Source organism: Cupressus sempervirens, chromosome 11, assembly GCF_028749045.1.
Source record: "Cupressus sempervirens isolate cs-2001-9-10 chromosome 11, ASM2874904v1, whole genome shotgun sequence".
Taxonomy (NCBI): Eukaryota; Viridiplantae; Streptophyta; class Pinopsida; order Cupressales; family Cupressaceae; genus Cupressus; species Cupressus sempervirens.
The window spans coordinates 292906690-292921146 of record NC_143128.1 but is presented as its reverse complement, the minus strand read 5'-3'; the positions used below and the strand labels follow the sequence as shown (position 1 = coordinate 292921146).

At 42.5% G+C, this 14457-nt stretch overlaps 1 protein-coding gene across 7 annotated transcripts in view; it reads left to right on the top strand.

The window, feature by feature from the left end:
* LOC149529269 (putative protein phosphatase 2C 59) overlaps positions 1-14457 on the top strand; it is an 83213-nt gene that overhangs the window by 34167 nt on the left and 34589 nt on the right. For 4 of the 7 annotated variants that reach the window (XM_089809596.1, XM_089809591.1, XM_089809597.1 and 1 more), the window contains exons 2-3: positions 12327-12417; positions 13869-14229. In XM_089809596.1, the coding sequence (XP_089665722.1) occupies positions 14153-14229 (77 nt within the window). In that variant the 5' untranslated portion in view covers positions 12327-12417; positions 13869-14152. The remainder of the gene's footprint in view (positions 1-12326; positions 12418-13868; positions 14230-14457) is intronic. The other 3 variants (XM_089809594.1, XM_089809590.1, XM_089809595.1) reach the window with 1 other exon arrangement.

Sequence of the window (14457 nt, the reverse complement as noted above, 5' to 3'; positions counted from 1 at the left end):
GCCACCTCCTCTGCTGTTGGTGCAATCACGGCATGTGGCGTTCCCTCCTCCTGAGTCTGGGGCTGTGGAATAGGTGTTACTTCAGAATAGCTGGGGGACTGAATGGATGGGCCACGCTTGTCAGGGACGAGTTGGAACTGCTGCCTCAGAAAAACACTGGCTCTATCCATAACCTCTGGCTGTGCTGGGTCCGTACACTCCTGTGCTCCTCCGTCTGATACGTTCTCTACTGGGGGTATCTAGGTTTCTGCTGACGGTGCTACTGTAACAACTGCTGCTGGCTGACTTAGGGCAGACGCCCCGGGTGGTGCTACCGGAAGAGCTTCAGGAGCTGACGAAGTCTCACGGTCCACGGGTGCGGCCAGGTGGGCGAAGCTGACCGCAAATCCTGCCCCTGGTCGGACAGGAGAAGGCCGTACCCCATGTTGCCATGGTACGGCTAGTGTAACTGCCTGGTGGGATCCTCCAGTCATCAATATCGGTTGCCGAGTTTGTCCAAACCCTGGAATGTGAGCCATGTGCAGACCCCGAGGTGTCAATTCGGAAGTCATAGGGACTGTAGTACGCGGAAATAGCAAGGGAGTAGCCGTGACGATCTGAACCTCTTCATCATCCTCGCCCTCCCCTTCGTCTTCTTCCATACTGTCTTGCTCAGAAGATGTCTCCTGTCGGCCACTATCACTATCTCCTGCCCTGTCTACCCGTGGCCTCTTTTGACCTGCTGAACCCTTCTGCCCAGGGATTGTGTCCAAGTGCTTCCATTGCATGATAGGAGGTTCTCCTGGAGCCAATGGTCCAGACTTCGCCTCTAACTCTTCTGATGGAATCACCCGTGCTATAACATCCAAAAATAGACCAATGGCGTAATGAGGCATATAGAATGTCTTGTGCTGGAGAGTCATGAATTCATGCATCCGTTCAGCTAGCACAGACGCCCAATTATACACTTTTCCAGTCATTATGCCGTTCATCATAGATACTTGCGGAAATGTGATATCCGATGCCCTAGAGGATCCCGTAAGCCTGCTTTTAACCAAGTCCATTAAACACCGCCATGGACCTTCCTGAATGTCAGTTTTCTTTAAACCCCTTCCCTTGGATGTCTCGGCTAATGCCGCCTGTTCTGCTTCAGTCAAATCCCCACAAACTAACCTGATTAAAAATAGCTTCCCATCCTTTGGAATTTTTTTCGGCTGAATCTTTCTGCCCTGCTGCCCTGGAATGCCAAAAACCCGTGTGAAATCTGTTGCTTTGAATGATACCACTAAGTTCCGTCCCAGATACTGAAATGTGCTTCTGCGAGAGGTTCTGTCATATGTTTCAATCATGGTACGCAGATACCCTTCATAATCTCGAATGCAAAAAACAGGCATCTGAATGGCCCATTCCACCTGCGCTTTTCTGATGCTTGCTTTAACTGGATGGTCCTCAGGGGTTTCTTGCCACCATTTCCGGCAATCTGTTCCATTTAATCCCTCAAATTGTATAGTCTGTGGTGTGACTTCTGCTGCTGTAGGTGCTACCGGCTTACGCTTCTCCTTGTTGCTACTCGAACCCACATTCAAATTGCCTGTACCTGCCATGCTCCTCCTGGCTTCCTCAAGTTTGGCCTGCGCTAATTGTTTTTTCCACTGCCGTTTACCTGCAGACTCCATTATCTCTTTTTAATGGTCTCCCCAAATCCGTATAGTGAGAAATTAGTCCGTACGGTGAAGAGTTCTTTCAAAAATATGTATGGAAAATCCCCATCCGTACACGCAGGAAGAGATTGAAATCCGCTCAAGGTAGAAGTTGGAAGAAGAATAAAATAAGAAGCCGTACCTCACAAATCCGTACCAAAGTTTCCCTCCTCAAGTCCGTACGGTGGTTGTTTTTATTACCCGCCTGTGAAAAATGCAAAATCCCTTCAGTTCCTCTCTTCCTGAAATCCGTACACCACAGGGCTGTATTTCTGATGGAATCCGCACTGCCTGAAAATTGTACAAATTGTGGAAATTTCCGTGCATACAAAAGTTATAAACCGTACAGTGCAAGGGAAGTCCGTACGGTGAGAATTAAGGTGTTTTGTGAACCGTACTCCACTTAGGAAATCCGTACGGTCTCTTTAAAACCGTACCATTCCCCAACTTCCGTACTCAAAAACCGTACGGCTCCTTTTAAACCTGTGTTCCCTTTCAGAAATCCGTACGATGCAAAACCGTACGGTGCCTTTAAACCCGTAACAAAGCCGTACGGTCAGAAATCCGTACGGTATCTTTCTTTTAAAAAACCGTACTCCCTTTAAGAAATCCGTACGGTGTAAAAACCGTACGGTGCTTTTTTTTTTTAAAATTTTTTTTTTTAAGCAACGCACACTGAAAATCGATACGAACACTGAACAGCAAATAGCAGAACTTCTATTATTATTCGCATATGCCAACAGTACATTATGTTTTTCTTCCTATGATAATGATCAGATGAATACAATGCTTCCCGAAGGGATTATAAATACTTTCCGACGAACCTTCCCGAAGGTATCCGTCGGCTAAGTACATTATACCCGTTACAAACTGTTTTCCTGTCGGCTACATAACAAGACTTTTACCGAAGGGACCTGTCGGCCGATACACAATTTCCTTTCCGAAGGGACCTGTCGGCCGATACACAATTTCTACCGACGACATCATTCCCCCCAAAAAAGAAAAGTCGTCTCCCGACGACTATTACAAAATCTCTGAGACAAATCAACAACCAAAATATAATGATTGACCCAACACTGTCACTTTAGCCAATCTGACATCTGACCCTGATAGCCACCTGTGCCGCTTTCTGCCTTCCAATGCCGAGTACATTGAACCAAGTGTCGCTGCACTGCCTCCAACTGGATGATCAGCTCCTCCCGAGCTCTCTACACATCCACCAAGACAGCCTCATGGCCAACACCTACTCTCAGTGCCTCTGATACACAGACACTCTATGCCTGCCGCAGCTCCAAATCTTCTCACTGGTCAGACTCCTACGACTGATATCCGCAACGACTGGGGGTCCAGGGGGCAACGCCCCCGGCGGGGTCGAGGGGCAGCGCCCTCGCGGGGTCCTGGGGCAGCGCCCCGCTGCCGCTCGCCGCCAACACCAATTTAGCACTGTGAAACCCACACAAAACTGCACGGAACACACCATTTCTGTCATTTTCTGCCGATTCTACACTCTTTCTGGCAATCGCTGATTCTTCCTCTTCCCTATGGTATCATCTGATACTCATTCTGAGCATTCTCGATTTTTTTATTTTTTATTTTTTTTATACAAAACCTCCTGTCACCCTTCTGTGATGAAATCCGTACGCAAAAACCCCACTCTTCAAAATTTGTAATCTTGCAATCCAAATCCCTACACATGATATGCTTGGAAAATCCGTACAATCACCTCGCATTCCTAGCTGCAATTTCCGTACGCTGCTTTTCTTTAAAAATCCGTACAAAAAAGCTCTAAAATCCGTATGCTTAATATATGTGCTTTAAAATCCGTACGAAACACAAGCTTATAACAAGCCGTACGGCAGCCTCTTGAGAGCTCGTACAATTAATTTATTTGAAAAGCCGTACACCATTCTTCAAACATTGAGAACCGTACGACAATTTTTTCCTGTGAAATCCGTACGGTGCTTGTGGAAACCGTACAATGGCCCTTACTATGAAATCCGTACCATTGCAATAAAATCCGTACGGTGGCTTTAAAAACCGTACTACAACATGAAATCCGTACATTCTTAAAAAATCCTACTGCAATTTGGATTGTCTTGCCAATGGAAAACCGTACGGCAACATAAAATCCGTACCTTGCTACGGAAAACCATACGGAAACACAAAATGCGTACCTTGCTGATGGAAATCCGTACGGTAACATGAAATCCGTACGTTGCTGATGGAAACTATACGGTGCTTCTTCAAAATCCGTACTTTAGTTCTGGAAAGCCGTACGGTGCTCTTCAAAATCTGTACTTTAGTTTTGGAAAACCGTACGGTGCTCTTCAAAATCCGTACTTCACTTCTGAAAAACCGTACGACACTTCAAAATCCGTACGGTGCTTTACTTCACTTCTCTCCCTCTTTTTTTCTTTTTTTTTTTTTTTTTTTTTTTTTAAAAATTTTTAAATCTCACTCCTGGAACAATTATGTACAATATTTACATATATACAGTACTTACAGTCTTCTCTCAGTTATTCGTCCACGGGGGTGCGTTACTTCTTTCATTGCAGACATTCAACTTCGACCTCTTCACTACATCGAATACTTCCTTTCGGTCTAGCATCCACTGTTTTATTGCTCTGTTATTGCTTACTTCCCTCATCTGGTATGGCCCGACCCATTTAATTTTGAACTTGCCTGGTTTGATCTCATTCCGATCGTCGTACAACACCCACTGTCCGAGTGGAAACCTGCTACGCTTGTTCTGTGTCATCTCCATATCGCCCAGTTTGTTCCCGAAGCCCCGTACCATGGACTCTGTCAACTGCCCCTTCTGTCCGTCAATAACATTTTCACTCCGTACTGCTGCAACTTTTATTAGACCCTTCCGCTTTGTTTCCTGTGCAGACCGTATCGTGTGCCTTCCTTGCTGCCAGTGCCTTTCTGTTATATTTGTGGTTTGACATAATACTTTCTTCCTGCGCAATCGTACAGTAGAATCTTTCCTTCTTTTCGGTTCGTACTGTATGTTCTGTCCTTCAGCTTCAGTCATATCCGCATTTTCTTCTTCGGCTTCTCTATGTTGCTTCGAACATTCATTTCTTCTTTCGGCTTCTCCATATTCCTTCAAACATTCATTTCTTCCTTCGGCTTCTCCATGTTCCTTCAGACATTCATTTCCTCCGTCGGCTTCTCCGTGTTCCTTCGGACATTCATTTCCTCCTTTCTTACCTTCGTCGATCCTTAGCATATTACAACTTGGAAAGAGCTCATAATCCTCTATCTGCCAGTGGTAAAGACCATTTACTGAATCCAGATCATCATCTCCTTCCAATCGTAGGACTCCCTCCTGATTGGGTTCCATACTCTGCCTCCTCTTATCATCTTCTCCTTCGGAATCCGACGATAGAGCTTCTTCTCCAACCATCTGAGTGTGTAGATCAATGACATACTTTCGGCCTTTGCTTTCGAGTGATAAAGTATTTTTCTTCCAATCGTGCTTTGCCTTGGCTTGTATCAGCCACCCCCGACCCAGAATGACATCATATCCCCTCCGCTTCAGTGGGATTACGACAAAGTCCAACAGGAACGGTTGTGTTCCAATCGTCACTGGTTGTGCTGTCAGGACTCCCAATGGCTTGATTCCATGTTGATCGGCCGTTAGCAGCTGGAATGTAGGCGGCCATAATGTCGGCTGTCCCAACTTTTTCCAAGTGTCTTCAAGCAACACATTGACACTGGACCCTCCGTCCACAATTGTTTCCGTCAATACAGTCCCGAGAATTCCCATTTCGACGACTGCTGGATGGCGTCCGGATGAGAGGGCTAACAACATTGGATCTTCTGCACTTGCGCCACTTTCCTTCTCCTTTTTGTGTACTGTACTTGCTCCACTTTCTTGCTTCCTTCCATGTTCTCCTGGTAGTTGAGCAGCGGGAACAATGTTTGTGAGTGCCGATCGGAGCTGAGGCATAGTGAGCAACAGATCACTTATCCTGACAGGTATCTCGGCTTGCAAAATTTGCCGGACAATGTTCTGTTCTGCGCAGTTCCGTACGGAAGTACTCGGCGTGTCCTTCAGGTGTGTCGTTTCTGCCTGTGTTGCTTTCTGGATTTCTGCCCTTGCTTCCTCCAGTCTCCTCTTTTCTTCTGCTGGGTCAGGATAAAGCTTCGCTTGCTTCCGAGTGATGGCCAAAACTTCTTCCTCGTCTGTTCCTACAGTAATCAGATTTACTCCGGACTTTGGGCACTTGGTATCATCATGATCACCAGGTCCACACCAGCGGCATAGTAACTTCGGTGTATTTGTTGTGGTGCATTCGCGGGCAAAGTGACCCCACAAATTGCATGCGCGGCATTGAACAATTGGCCGACCATTTGCATCATACTGAATTCGACTCCTTCCGCCATTATTGTTGTTGCTGGTATTGTTGTTATTTTGACTGTGTCGGTTGTTTCGGTATCCACCCGATGTGGCACCTTCCGTAGTGGTGTTCCCGTTCCCTCCGGACGGGGAGGCCTCCTGTGTCAGGAACACTTGCTGCGGTGTTCTTGTTTTCAAATTGAAAGGGCATTCCTTTATTGAGTGTCCCATAATCTGGCAGATCTCGCAAAATTGCTCTTTCGGGCAGGATCCCTTCGTATGGCCTTCTTTCTTACATTCCGTGCACCATAAGTCATTACCCTTAGGGTCCTTGTTCATGTTCTTGAATTCCTTCATCATCCGAAGCATGTCTTTCTGAAGGGCACGAACCTTCTTGTTGCTTCCTTCATCATCGCTGCTATCATTTCCGGAGGATGCATCGTCATCTGAATCGGACGAGCTGGTCTTCTTCTTCTTCTTTGTCTTCTGGTCACTTTCGAGGTTCATTGCCCGGTTGTATGCTTCATTGTATGTGGATGGCGGCACGATCTTCATCTTCTTCTGCAGCTTCGGGTGAAGGCCTTCAATGAACCATCGTTTCTGTAACCCGTCAACTGGCTTATTCTCCATCTTACTGATTAAGTCCTTCAACCTCCTGGCAAAGACCCGTACAGTTTCATTCTTCTTTTGCTTGGTATTGAATATCTCGGCGACAATTTCATTGTCATCACGCAAAAGTTGAAATTATGCGATGAACTCCTTCTTAATGTTATCCCAACTATTCAATTTCTGTGGATCGACATCAGTAAACCAATCAATGGCAACACCCCGTAGGGTTGCGGGAAATTGTCGGATCCATTCATTTGTATCTGTTATGCCATTCGCCCTCCAGATCGTTTCACATGTTTTACAATGTCGAATGGGATCAGCTGCTTCATCACCATCAAATTTAGGCAATTTTTCCTTCGGACCTGCCATTATTACTGTATGTCGAGGGTTATGTTGTGTACCTGCGCTGTTTTGCACTCCCGCGTTGTTTTGAGCACCCGCGCTGGTCTGAACACCTGCGCTGTTCTGGACACCTGCGCTGTTTTTGCACACCCGCGTTGTTTTCTGCTTCCGTGCTGTTTTCAACACCCGCGCTGTTTTCTGCTTCCGCGCTGTTTTCAACACCCGCGCAGTTTTCTGCTTCCGCGCTGTTTTCAACACCCGCGCAGTTTTCTGCTTCCGCGCTGTTTGGTGAAGAAGAGGGTTTGTCAACCGTAGCTGTCCGTTCCGGAAGTATATCTCGGACGAAGAGGTCACTCCACGCTCGTGCTCCTTCTGCACTCCGAGCCGTGCGAGTCGATCTGCTTCCGTCAGGATTCTCTCCCCGTGGCGTATGCAGGTTCAGAAACTCCTCCCTCGCTTCTTCCACCAAATGAAGCCGTTGTCGAGTCTCTTTCAACAATCCTTCCGCACTCTTGCTTCCGTCGGAAATCTTCTGAAACCTCCGTCGACGCTCTATCTATTGAGCCAAAATAAATTTTCCCGCGCAACGCGTATGTCATCTTTTTCCTTTAGCTTACTCCTGTCTTTGTTCAACTGATTCGGCATTTAATTCATCTCCGCCTGCCTGCGTGCCAGATCCATCGGGCAACGGCGCCAAATGTTTACCGTATGGATTAATTAAGCAACGCACACTGAAAATCGATACGAACACTGAACAGCAAATAGCAGAACTTCTATTATTATTCGCATATGCCAACAGTACATTATGTTTTTCTTCCTATGATAATGATCAGATGAATACAATGCTTCCCGAAGGGATTATAAATACTTTCCGACGAACCTTCCCGAAGGTATCCGTCGGCTAAGTACATTATACCCGTTACAAACTGTTCACCGTCAGCTACATAACAAGAACTTTCCCGAAGGAACCCGTCGGCCGATACACAATTGCTACCGACGACAACTGTGTAAATCTAAGAGGGTAAATATTCACTTACATAAAACTTCATCAGAACCTTCAGCCTGGGAATGCCTGCCTCTTTGAATGCTGACCAATCTTCTAACTGGTGTTCTGTAGAAACTAACACCATCCACCAACTAGATCCTCTTTGTGTTATCTAGTAATTCCAACTTCTTGCCTAACCTCCAAATACCAAATCAAACTCCAATCTGTTAAAGAACTGTGAAGTACTAGGTTTGCGTCTAGTATCACACTTTTCCTCAAGGGGTTTCGTCCTTTGGAAAATCTAGTCACATCTACGCAACCTTTTAGGATTTGTATAAATAACATATATTCGTTGTATCAATCCCAAGGCAAAAGCTTTCTTAAATAACCTCAAAGTGTGGGGAGATACAAACATCTTAGCAATGTGGGATAAAAGACTATTTCGTCTTTTAGTCACTTAAGTCATTTTGTCCTAAAGTGACTTTAAATAATACAGTACTTTATATTTCAATTCAATAAAATAAAGTGACTTAAACCTTAGGATATCCCATTTAAATCTCCTCAATTGAAACCCAAACTCCTATGACTGGCTGGCATCCTGAATCACATGCTGTTAGCCTATCCGGATGGAAAGATAAACCAACTAGGCACCATTAAGGCTAGTGCGGAGAAGGGGACATTACATCTCTTCATTGGAGGCCCAAGGCAAGTGTGTCTCAGGGGAAGCCTCCTCACCCACTAAGGACTTCGCAACTTCTAGTGATGTCTTCTATTCTTACATTTGTGCTAGGTGTAGACTAGGGAAAAACATTGATTTTGCCAAAGTGTAAGGCTTGTCCTCATTTTGAGCTGCCTATCCTAGTGGACATCTCATGCTTTGCCATTTATGGTAAAATTAAGAGGTCACCATGGGCTTTTCTGTCTCCTTTAGCACCTTCTTTCCAACCTTCGAGGGTGTCCTTTATACGTCTAAGTGCTTGTAGAGTGAAATGAGTAAGGGCTTTTGTGGTTGAGTCTGCAACTACCCCCATCAATGGTACCTCCTACTTCATTAGTAGGGCCCTCTTCTCTTCTAGCCACAACATCAATGACCTCCCTTATGGAGTAGGATGTTACCAAACCTCTGTAGGCTTCTCATCCGGCCTACACCTTCACTAGAACTAGCTTGTGTGTGAACGTGAGTGTAGTTGGTGGGCTGGGGCCTTGGAGCTTGAGGTTGTTGTGAAGGCGGAGGCTGAGTCCTTGGTTCCTATGTTTGTGTCCCTTGCTCCTGCATCAACTCTTGTAACACCCATCTCTTGTCTAACCACATCTTCAATTTCACTCTTTTTATTCAAGGGGTGACTACTAGGTCTCATGTTAGTCGGGTCCAAGTTTTCATCTCTCCTTGCTATGAACCCTTGTTTATTAGCTCACTTTCTAATAGCCTTACATTCCCTAAATTCATCAACATGTTGCATACATAGGTAGTGCCTAGCGTAGCAAACTTTGTTGTCTTATTATTAAAATTGGTCCATATTGGTAATCTTTATAGTGCTTTCTTTTTATTTGGTAGAGATCATGTAGAAGGAAAGTTCGATTATGTTTCTTGCAATAATGTCATTTAAAATAATTCTCCTCTTTGTATTGTCATGTTCGTGGAATGATGGAGAGCTTTGAAGGTATCTCCTTTTCTTGAGTTGCCCAATTCGTATTATCTACTGACCATCATACTAGCTTTCCTAGGGTTATAAGGCCAACTAAAGTGGATCAAAGGGCTTCTCCATCCTTTAAGAGAGTTTTTGTAGGACCCCATGTCTGAGTTCCACCATAAAAAATTTGCTTTGAGAAATCCTCTGTTTATTTTTGTACTTGCTATGGAGAAGGCTTCATCTTCTAAATGTCATCACCCCTTTCACAAAGATTGGTGATTTGGGTCCTCTATTGGTCGAATTACTTGTGTCTTATGAGACATGTATGTTCAATTCACTTTGGGACAATCCAACAATGACAATGATCTTTACACGATCTCTCAACTTGCCTTAATAGAGCTATTGGATGAGAATGATGAGGTAGCTTCATCCTTGACTCTAGTTGTTGGTTAGGTGCCTGGGGCTGATGTGGGAACCATTCCACTTTAGTCTTGACTTCCTTTCCCATATGATCAAGATTGGTAGGATGAGGATTCGATGGTGGAGGTCGTATGAGTCAATTCTTACCTCTATATCTATAGATTAGAGCGTACCTAACTGTGCTCCCCTAGGCTTGTGTTTTAATGTTAAGCCCCTCTAAAGGACTTAAGATACTCTTTCGGTACTTAGAGATAGAGTGTGATGTGTCTTACACTTGTATGTGTTGGCTTATTTTTCTATTTGCAATACATTGATTTTTGACATTCAAGGACAATACAAATTGCCGGAATATATATAGGCCTTCTTACATGTTGACTCAAACTTTTATTTTATCTTTGTCTTCATGCACTCTTCTCCAGATCTGAAGACTTTGGGCTTGATGAAATACTTGTATGCAGTCATATATTTGAAATCTTTTTACTCTTATGGGTTCTGACATTGAATAATTAGATCCCCTTTTCTTTGCTTGCTTTGATGTTGTGGATATCATGTGTCACTTGCTGTGGGGTAACATTCGATCAAAACATCTCACTATGCTGGCATGCCACAATATCTTTTGTCTCCTTAAAATGAATTGTGTTCCACTTTGTGCAACACATTCCATTCAAACGGGGGGTTATTATATTTATATCACTTGAATTTTTTGAAAAATATTATTTTATTCATCTATTGTATATGCCTCTGTGGGGGCCAATCCACCTATCAAAATATTTCACCCTTTTGTACGATTGTCTAGCTTTGCTACTCATATTGGTGCAAATCTCTTGCCCTATTGTACAACCATCTAGGACTGCTACCTGTGCAGGCTCTATCAAAATCTCTCGCCCTATTGTACAACTCTCTAGCCTTTGTTACTCATACCACCACGATCTAAAGTCACCCTATCATATGACCATCTAGCCTTTGTTACTCATGTTAGCACAATAAAGAGTCACCCTATTGTATGGCTACTGGTTTCTATCTCACTGTCTATATTTGATTGCCATCTTGTCTCTTTCATCTAGCATGTTTGTCTATAGCTTACATATAGTGTGATCTCACAAAAGTTCAGGTTTTAAATTTTTCCTTGGGGGAAACTCCACGTTGACAAAAGATTTTTAGGTAAGTTTTCTTTCTCTACTTTAGCTTTGCATCTTCGCTATTGATATGCTCGCTAAGATATTACACCCTGTGTAATTCTTCATTTCATAAAGCCTCCTCTTTGGTCGAAAATCAAAATTCCACATAAGCTTCCTCATGGCCTGTTTCGCTCAAAATGCGTGCAGGTTGCAGAGACATCCACATGTCTCACACTTGTCCCTCAAATCTTTAGAGCTGCAGGTTGCTGTCGAGATGTTACTTCTGCTGATTCTGGCAATGTAATGCCTCTTCGCACTGCCCACTAACATTGGGTTTCATCCAATCATGTTTGAACTTAATATTTTGGGTTCATTTTCCTTCTCCCAGCTCTCTTGGTTATTGGAATCAGTCTCACACACTTTCTCTGCAGTTGCTTCACCTTTGTTGGATAGTTCTCATAGCTTGATCATCTCACATTGCGTCAACATCTTCCACTATATATCAACTCCTTCATCTTAATCTCACTGAGCTTGGACTTCTTGATTGTGAAGGGGATTGTTTCTCAATCCATCTCCAACTAACATTTAACTGGCATAACTTAGATCTTATCTTTTTTTACTATCTCCATTGTTATCATATTATCATTTTATTGGTTATCCATTATCACATCTATCTATCTTGGCTTTTCGTGAAGGTGGGAACACCAAAATGGGGGTTTGGCTTCGGTGACTTTTTTCTTCTTGTTGTGTGTGCAAGTTTGGGAGTGGATCAAGGTGGTAAATTGAGAGTTTCCTTTGAAATCTTTCTCTTTTTGTTTTTGTCTTAGAATAGTTGCTTTCTAGTTTATTTGTACTTTATGTTATTTGTAGTTAACTTAGAATTATTTTTGTGTATTTACTTTTTTGTCTTGTACCTACTTTGGTATGGGTCTTTGTACCCTGTTTATATAGGATGAGCGCAAGCTGCATTGGCAGTACGTTCATCCTAAATTTGCAGTGTAGTTCTTGACTTGTACAGGTGTCCAAGACAGTGAGCTAATGGAGCCTGCTAGTTGGTCTTGACTGTCTGCTCTGTCTTTTCCAGCAGTCTAAGCAATTTTATCGTTTAGTGTTATAGAGCTATTTCCATTTGAATATTCTTGTGTTTATATTAGGTCTAATCTAACCAATTAATTGTTCACCCTGGCTCACCAGAGCACTAGTTTGGTGAGGTGGTGCAAAAGCCAATTTGCGCCTTGGGATTTCATCAATCTTTAAGGGTGCCAAAGTCCCTTCTCCACAAAGGGTATGTTATTTTTTTTGTTTCTTATGATTTATTATTTTGTCAACTATGGCTTGAATATCATATAGGTCTCACATATTCAATCTTTATGCCTTACTAAAGCTGTATTGAGATGGGATAACATGCATGGGTTGTACCAGAGTAATACTCGAGTTATATTATTTACAAATATCTTAGTTACTGGATTTGTGCCTTAGAGGCTTGATCCAGATTCGGATCTGGATTTGTGCAGGATCCTTGTTTTACATAGTGCGCCACGAATCCAGACGAATCCACTGTGTAAAACAAGGATCCTGCCTGGATCTGCACGAATCCTCAAGGATCCAGCGTGAATCCTCAAGGATAGACGGTTTTAAGTGGGTCTAAGTTATTTAATATGACTTTTTAAAATATATTTTTTGCTTTCTAATCCTAAAATGACCCTTTTATGCATTATATATACTAAAAACTGAGAGAAATATACATACATACATATTCATGAATCTTAATTGGGAAAAAAAATCATGAATCCATATATGATTCACGTGCCCGAATTGGATTCGTATCCCAAATCGGTAACTAAGACAAATATACATTCCATATTGGGAAACACTCTAGGAAAGGGAGAACTGTACTGCAACATAGGTATGAAACAATAAAAATTATTTATAGGATTTGGGCTAAGCACAAAGAGAACATAACCTATACGATACACCTAGGAGGAATGAAATTAAAAAAAATGTTTTTTAAAAGCAATAATCATAGGAACAATAAATATAAGCTCAAAATATGAAGGACATGGATGATGATATGAAGGACATGGATGATGAAGCTTCCACCAAGCAAGGATAACAAACATATATCTAGAACTAGCAACAATTGCAGGATTATTCGTAAGTGATTGCAAACTCATGCATTGGACAATGCATTTGCTTGTGCATATGTTGCTTGGCATTGGAATGATGGATGTTTGAATGCCTTTAAAAGAAAATGCAAATGTGGAAGGATTAATAAATTGCACCTCCCTCTCTACAATATCCATTTCAGGCAAATGGTTCATATTCAGTCAATTGGGCATCTCAAGACCAAAAACCCTCGAAATGGTATTCTTGATCTGTTCTACTTGTTGCTGCTTTGGAAGGCTTAGTTTAAATTTTAAACCATAAAATTGATTACCCGGGCTGTTTGCAAACAGATTTTAGCTGTGATTTCTGCTTCATCTGAACCCACGGTTGGCTCTTATTTATCTTGCTTTAACCACTTGATGTTGTTTGATAGCAATTTCTTAAATTTGCATTCTTTTTGTGTGTGTGTGTGTTGTACTCTGGTAAAAAGTCAGTTTTACAATTAATTTGCTTCTAATTCTCTTTTGCATCTTGCAAAAGTATAGTTTCGTTAATTGCATTTAAGCTGCAATCTGGCAGTGGTATAGATTCTAGAGATTGATTTTAATATAGAACTTCAATTCATTGCAGGTAAACGACATCATGGGTAGACACTGCCAGCCACATTATATCAAACTTTCTGGAGGCATTAGGAAACGTCCAAATTGAATTTGGACGTACGTATCACCATAAGAAATTTTCGTTTCAAGGACTAATCATACACTGATAGTGGGCTTTAAAATCCTGAATTTGAATTATCCAATTACTGGTGCTGTGGGTTACAGTGGCATTATAAAGAAACACAAATTACTTTATTACGGTACAGTTGGAATGGTCTACAACAGACAAGAAAGTTGCCATATCATAGAAAAATCATGAGTTATCTTAATTCTATATTTGCTTCAAGGGACACACAATATGGCAGTGTCCCTGTCAGTGGGGGAGGCCTCAGGTTTTCTTCTATCTTTGAAGTCAGTTTGTCACTTGATGCATATAAGCACTTATCATGCATTTTATCTTCTTTAAGAGGATATCTATTTCTGTCTTAATTTCATAGTGATTTTGACTTCCTCCTTTGCAGTAGGTTTATCTGTTTTTCCAAGACTTCCTGTGAAGTCCAACCATATGTTTTGAGGACAAATTTGAGATCATAGAAGTCACATCAAAGAAATTCTGGCAA